Genomic DNA, 7,888 nt, shown 5'->3' on the forward strand with positions numbered 1-7,888 from the left:
TGAACAACCAACATCTTTTGCAACATTGCGTGATGATTTACTCTCTTTTAAGAGTTTGATAATCCTCTCCTTTGTTTCAATTGACATCTCTCGTGTTGGAGCCATGATTCATGTCAGTCCACTTGGTGCAACAGCTCTCCAAGGTGTGTTCACTCCTTTTTAGATGCAGACTAATGAGCAGATCTGATATGATGCAGGTGTTAGTTTTGGGGATGAAAATTTACAGGGTGATTCCATAATTTATTCCTCAGAATTGAGTGAGTCCATATTTTTTTCCTCTGCTTGGTCTAAAAAAGTAACCGTTACTGACTGCCACAATCTTTTTTTCTTGATTTCTTATAGTGTTTCTTAAAGCCAGAAAGTTGCCATTTGAAATTACTTTAGTTTTGTGTCATGTCTGTGATCTGCTTTTTTTTCTACAAAATTAAACAACTGAATGAACATCCTCTGAGGCCGGTGATTCCATAATTTTTGCCAGGGGTTGTACATGTCAAGGAGACATTAAACAAGCTGTGATGTAAAATGCTCTGAAATCAGGAGAACAGTCGAATTGTAAGGATGGGTTAAATGCAGACAAATTTCATTGTATGTACATTTACAATGACTAAAAGGATGTCTTATAGGAATGTTTTATAGAATGTCTATAAAACAGAATTTTGGGAATTTGGAGGCTGATTCTGCACAATATGACTCCTTTAATAATTATCTTATTAGATTTTATATTTAAATCTGTCCGTTGAACATTAAAATTGATGAAAACATGAATCAAATGTTTTTAATTGGTTTTAAGCCTGTTAGAGTTCATTGATGACGTTAATTCACGGTCATTAAAACCGAACCAACATTTTGTGCATGCGCGCCAGTAAACACACAACTCCCACATTTGAAATTTAACAATAAGTTACTAAAGCAAGTTACTTTGGTATAAAGTATTGACATCTAACCCAGTTACTATTGCCAGTCTTTATTTACAGACCAAGTCACTGATGTCAAAACAAAACGGAGCAAAGTGTGACTGAAGGTGTTACAGGTGCTGTAATTAATCTAAATTAACATTTTATTTTGACAGCCACAATTTTAATACTTAATAGTGATAGCTTGCATTTATTACAACATTGTACGCTGGACTTATTTACGAGCTACCTAGGAAGCTAACAATTAGCTTACCGTCATACGTCGTCTTTCAGCAGCTTGTATCCTCTCGTCTTCATATTGTTGTATGACTTCCCAAAGTCTCCTGTACTTTTCAAGCATGTTTCGTCTCACCACCTGCAGCTTTCTCTTAAAAACTCAGAGCAGTAAGCACACTGAGTCCTCCATTGTTTATGTTTGTGTCGCATTTAAATCTATGTCACAGCAGTTTGCTCTGACGATTCCGCCCACGTTGAGGAGGTTCTATGTGTAATGGAAGAAGACGTGCCTGGAACCAAACCGAGTAGAGTCGAGCCGAGTAGTGCTAGTTCTGTGCGGTGGAAAAGGGCTATTACTAAACAGGATAGTGAACCCAAATTAATTTTGTCTTGATAATATTCTTGCAGATTTGACTTTCTAGAAATAACCAAAATACTGTGTGAGATGCCTGCAGCAGAGCATTGACACAGTGTTCCTCCATGTCCTAGTTATCTAAAGTACTGTGGGTAAGTTTTGTATTTCATTTATATATTGTATGGCCCTTCATGATGCCAAACAACAGCAATGCTGTTCTTTCACCCAGTGAGAGATTTTGATGTTATCAGAGTGGTTTCCAGGGAATGTTTTTGCCTTTGTTGTAAATGACGTAGCATCGTGTCCATCACCATTGTATTGCCAACAGCCAGTTACTGGATCTAGTCAGGAAAGAGTGAAACAGAGCAGTAAGCGGCTTACTATGGGTCTTTTTTCCGATTCCCAGGATGCTTTGCTTGACCGAATGCAGACTTGGACCTCTCAGCGAATGGAGCACATCCTTATCTGCTGTGTTTGTCTGGGAGACAACAGCGAGGATTCAGATGAGATCATCCAGTGTGATAACTGTGGGGTGACTGTGCATGAGGGTAAGCTGCCAGAATCGGGTCACACATCTCTGTAATAAAATATGTGGTGTTAGAACACGTTGATGCCCAAAGTTTCAGTGCAATGAAATGTACATGTTTTAACCCCATTTCCTTTTTTTATTATTATTATTTTTTATTTTTTATTTATTTATTTTTTTGCCATGATTACCTCTTGGTCCTCATTAGTACTCAGCAGCAACACTCGAACCTGTATTTTGACCTCAACCTGGAAATGCAGTTCCTGACTGGCCACTTGAGGTTGGCTCCAAAACAGAGCACATTACCATAGAAAGCGATTTTAAAAAGTCCAACTTTAGAGCAGACATAAGCATGTTTACAGCCTGGTCCAAAAAATGGTTTTGGTCTCTATAGTTTCCTCCTCTTTGACAACTGTACAGGGGGTGAAGTTTTCTAACTTAATTTTAAGACATTTTAGTTGTTCTGTATAATTGAGGACGTGGTTGCTTTGAGTGATAGAGGCTGAACCCACTGACTCCTCCTCTCCTAACCGTCGACGTAACTTAGAATCCACTTGATGCAGATCCTCTCTCTGTTGTGTTGTTGCTGTGTCTCTTCTTGAGCATTTTATTACAATCACCTGAAATAATCTGGCTTGTTGTGCAGTGAAAAGGATCATCTGAGGCGTCTCTACTGTAATATTCATGTTGAGTGAAACTCGTCGGATTTAATGTTGTATGCTAATGGGGTTAGCACTTTTAGCAGCTGTCAGTAGCTTTATATGTTAGGCCCACTTAATGCACGATTAATGATGAAATACGCTGCTCATAACTTTTACTGTCCACACCAAAGTAAATCTTTAGGAGAATCATTGCATAGTCCCCCAAAATATGACATCATAAATACACAAACTGAGGTTAGCCTGTTAGCTGGTTTTTGGACTCAGAAGACGAGTGCGTGTTCATTTTTTTTTTTTTTTTTCGCAAACTGAGTCATCCACGCTTCACCCCTTTATGCATTAATGAGTTCATTGGGAATTAGTGCAGGCTGCTCAGTTTCTGACAAAAACAACATGGCAACGCTCCGATAATGGTGTCATTTTGGCTCTTCTGGGTCTCTGTAGCAGGTCAATATCACACAGGCTTTGTCCAGTGTATAGATATAGTCTATCGTTAGTACTTGGATGGGATACGTCTTCGGAAGTCTTGAATCTGTGTGTTTCTTTGGGTAAAACTGTAGTTGTGTCAGGAAGGGCATCCAGGCTAAAACTTGTGCCAAACCTCATTGTGGATCTGTCCTGGATCCACTGTGGCAACAGCTGGATCTCCTGGGGGCTGATGAAAGACAAATTACAACAGCAGCCCTTTGTCCAGGTGTATGCTAAGCATTGATGCTAAGAGGATGAAAAATGTGCACATTTTCCTACCTTATGCTGTGTTTACACATAGGCAGGACGCTTTACGAATATCATATTTGCGTTTTTCTTAACATTCTTAACGTGACTTAATGCATCTGAATAGGTTTCTTAATAGTGCGGGTTGGTGCATGATATTCGTGGAGCATGTTTTTGGCTGTCAAAAATCTTCCACGAATGTCACACACAAACCCTCATTTCGCCTCATGTCGTGGAGGTCGCAACTGAGTGTGTTGATCCATCTTGATTAGTGGTGATCCTTAATAGAGCATGACAGTGTTCTTCTCTGACGTGCGCACAATTAAACCCTGCTGCACCACATTCAGTTTCATTGCTGCAGTATGCTAAAGAAGGACATTGACGCCAAGTCAGCTAAAAGTTTCAATCCAATGGTCATCAGTGCGCTCCTGCAGGTGCTGCTGTGCTTTGTGTTTTGGAAAACACACGAGACGAACCGCGTGGAGCCACACATCTGGCTCTCTCCTTCTCCTCCTCCTCTCTGCGCCACTCCAAGGCACAGAGCCCAACTAAGCATGCAGTCACAAAGTTCTTTTGGTGTGGAGCAAACTGGAGCGATCTGAATTGTTCAGCAGCTGATGGATGAATATGGGGTGTGTGTCTGGAGACAATTTGCCTCACAACGTGACAGAACGTAACGATGCGCTGTTACGTACAATAGCGTGGAACAGCGCGGAACATTATTTTTGACCGTGCGTAATGGTTCCTGATAATTCTCCAGCAACACGTGCCATTAATCGTAACGTGTGGTAACAGGTTGCAGCAGGTCATGAGGACACCTGGCGCCTCTTCCCCAAATCATCATATTCGTGATCAGCGGCCAAGAATGTATACTTTGTGGCTTTGTGACTTGTCGTCGTTATGTGTAAACGCAGCATTACAGTTCATGTTAAAGCAAGAATTAGACTATTCTGTGCTGTCTCATGGAACAAACACCTCCGTGTTGGAAGTCTCACAGGACATGTTGTAGCATGCCCAGCTGTTACACAATTTCTCGGATACTCACTCGACTGAAAAGCTACCGAAAGCCGTCTGAATCTTCCAAATGGTTTCCAACACGGAGGTGTTTTTTTGTGCGCCATGAGCGGCTCCGTCCCGATGCACGAATTCCTCCGCACGTCTTTCATTACAAAATCTCCTGTAACAGTGGAATGTGCCGCAAAAGTGCTGATGTCCACATTTTCTGCGATTTCTCTGGTAGTCACACAACGTCCCGGATCAACACAGCCTTCACTTTGGAAATGATCTGGTCGTTTCAGCCTGTCAATGGCCGCTCGGAGCGCGGCGTGCCCTCCGCTGGTGTGGGCCGTCTTTAATCCGGTTGTAATGGTCCTTAATCTGTGTGACGCCGATAGAATCTGAATTTTCCGAATGGTTTCCACCTGGCTGTCTCACACAGTTTCTGAAAAAACTTTCATAGAGCAAAGCGGCAGTCGCTCAGCCATTTCCCTGACAATGAAAATCCGTCGAGGGGGCTGGACCAGTGCTCACTCAAAGTCTGCCCACAGGCGAATGACGCAACCGACAGGCGTGAAAAAACTCACGCATGCGCACGAAGGTTCAAGCTTGGCTGATGCAAGCGCACATGATTCAAATCCATATAGTTTTTGAAAAAATAAAAAGGTCCGTTACTTTTCGGACAGACCTTGTGTGTGTGTGTGTGTGTGTGTGTGTGTGTGTGTGTGTGTGTGTGTGTGTGTGTGTGTGTGTATATAATTTTATTACGTCTGCCAAGGACATAATAAAATCATCGGCATTTATTTGGTTGTCTGTCTTTCAGCAAGATTACATCAAAACTACTGCACGGATTTTGATGAAATTTTCACCTTACATAGATGTTAGACCATGGAAGACTCTGTTAAATTTTGGAGGTGATCTGGATCCGAATCAGGTTTCTGGATCAAGTTTCACTCTTTGAAGTATTATGTCAAAACAATTTCAAGGATTCTCACCACCACATATCAATATTAAGGCATTGAAGACTCCACTGAATTGTGGAGGTAATATGGAGCCGGATTGGCGGAAGTCAGAAATCTCTGAATTCTCGTCTTTTTTTTTTTTTTTTGGTTTTATTTTGTTTTGTTTTTAATCAGATGCCTGTCAGTAGCTAAAGCTGCAGCTGTATGGTGCTGCTTTGAACAAGAAGGGGACTTTTTTGCTGTATGAAATGGGGGAGGTGATGGTCTAGTGGTTAAGGTGTTGGGCTTGAGTCCAGAAGATCATGGGTTTAAATCCCCGCCTGACTGGAAAATCACTAAGGGCCCTTGGGCAAGGCCTTTAATCCCCTATTGCTCCCGGTGTGTAGTGAGCGCTTTGTATGGCAGCACCCTGACATCGGGGTGAATGTGAGGCATAATTGTAAAGCGCTTTCAGCGTCTGATGCAGATGGAAAAGCGCTATATAAATGCAGTCCATTTACCATTTGAAATGACACTAAACATGAGCAGGCACCCGCCAGAGAACGATGAGAAGCCCGTGGGTTCGGCTTCATGCCTGTGAGGAAAGTTCCATGAACCCTGACCTTATGACCTGACCTGGCTGATTGAAATGTCATCTTTATGTATTATGCATGTTTCTGCTGAAATTTGCAGACAGTGTTTGCACATCAGAAGTTACATTCAGTCGTCACCCCTCTGTACCGCTGTGTATATGGTATAGCCTGTTTGAGACATGAAAGGCTGTGCTCAGCTACCTAAGCTGCAGTGTTTCTTCTTTGGGGGGAATAAGGGGGATCAGTGATCAAGGAATCAAAAGGTTAACTTGCTTGGTACTTGTAATGTGACAAAATGTTGTGATAAGATGAGGTATAAAGGAAGTGACAAGTGGATTAAGTAAGGCACGTTTCAAGGATGGTGGCTTAATGGTTAGCAATGTTGCCTCACAGCAAGACAGTCCTGGAATCGCTTCCCACCCGGTCCTTTCTGTCTGGAGTTTTCATGCTCTCCCTTTGTGTGGGTTTCCTCTGAGCACTTTGGTTTCTCCAGAGTTGGTTGGATTGTGTCAAACTCTACTTGGGATGGGTTAAATGCAGAGGACACCATTCATTGGATGTATGTACAGTGACAATAAAGGCCCTGCTGCTGCTGCTTCTTTGAGTGCATTGCGCATGTGGTGTGATTCTGTCCTCTGCCTGCATTCACTTCTCTGGAAAGAGATATCTGAAAATCACACAGCAAAATTTTTTTGTAGTGTGTTGTAATCAGCACAGAAAAGTCAAGTTAAATGGAGTAAAAAAATAATAATAAATAAATATATATACGTAATTACTATTTTTAAAGTCCACATAGTGATAGAATAGGCACAGTCTGAGCATTATCATAAAACATAAATTAACGTGCACACAAAACTGTTCATGGGTTGTGATGAAATGGATTTTTTTCTACCTTTTTTAATTTGCAAGTTGGAATTAGTTATATTCCTGGAGTTTGACTTTCGAGATTTGTTTGCGATAATTTTTGGGGTGCTTTTTTGTTCTTTTGCACTGCTAAAATTTTAATGTGAAAGTAATTTTAAGGTCAGTGTTAACACAGGCCCTACTGAGAGCAAAACCACAACATGTGCAAGCTGAAGATGGTTGATTGCTGTTTGGTGTTCAGGAGGGGCTGTGCATCATTACATAGAACAATGCAGCTGATTGTGGGTGACTGCAGACAAGTGTGGGTGCAGTGGTGGCCTCAGATTGTGGAGATCTGTGCCTCACACAGGATGTGGTTTTGTGGTATTTGCTGCTGGAATATTTTGATAGAAGGAGGCTTTTTACTTGCAGCTTCCCTTAGTCGTTGATATTACCCCAGTGGTGACGGGGTCATGGATTATTTACTCTGTTGCTTTTTGCAAGGATTATATCATCCCTCACAGTTCTGGTAGCTGTGGGAAAAGTTGCTCAATTCGCAGTTTATTTTGCAAAAAAGGCACAGCCTACACATTGCTAGGTCCTAAACCATTCCACTGAGCACTGGACTCTACATTCACTGGCCACTTTATGAGGTACACCTTTTGTCTTCAGAAGTGTCTTAATTCTTCATGGCATAGATTCAACAAAATGTTGGGAACATTCCTCAGAAATATTACTCCATATTGACATGATGGCATCACACACTCCCCCATTCAGCCAGTCTGCCCATTCTCCTGTGACATCAACAAGGCATTCTCAGTCATACAACTGCTGCTCACTGGACATCTTCTCATTCCAGACCATTCTCTGTAAATCCTAGACCTGGTTGTGTGTGAAAATCCCAGTAGATCAGCAGTTTCTGAAATGCTCAGAAGCCTGTCTGGCACCAACAACCATGCACATTCAAAGTCACTTAACTCCACTTTTTTCCCCATTCTGATGCTCAGTTTGAACTTCAGCAAGTCGTCTCCACCATGTTTAGATGCAAAAAAGCATTGAGTTGCTGCCCTGTGATTGGCTGATTAAAGCAGTTGAACAGGTGTACCTAGTAAAGTGGCCTGTGTGTGTGTG

The 7,888-nt window shown here is 41.8% G+C and overlaps 1 protein-coding gene across 3 annotated transcripts in view; it reads left to right on the plus strand.

The window, feature by feature from the left end:
* Window positions 1-7,888, plus strand: part of phf14 (PHD finger protein 14) — a 340,053-nt gene that overhangs the window by 19,336 nt on the left and 312,829 nt on the right. For all 3 annotated transcript variants that reach the window (XM_034160315.1, XM_034160316.1, XM_034160317.1), the window contains exon 4: window positions 1,892-2,033. In XM_034160315.1, coding sequence (XP_034016206.1) covers window positions 1,892-2,033 — 142 coding nt within the window. The remainder of the gene's footprint in view (window positions 1-1,891; window positions 2,034-7,888) is intronic.

Source organism: Thalassophryne amazonica, chromosome 20, assembly GCF_902500255.1.
Source record: "Thalassophryne amazonica chromosome 20, fThaAma1.1, whole genome shotgun sequence".
Lineage (NCBI taxonomy): Eukaryota > Metazoa > Chordata > Actinopteri > Batrachoidiformes > Batrachoididae > Thalassophryne > Thalassophryne amazonica.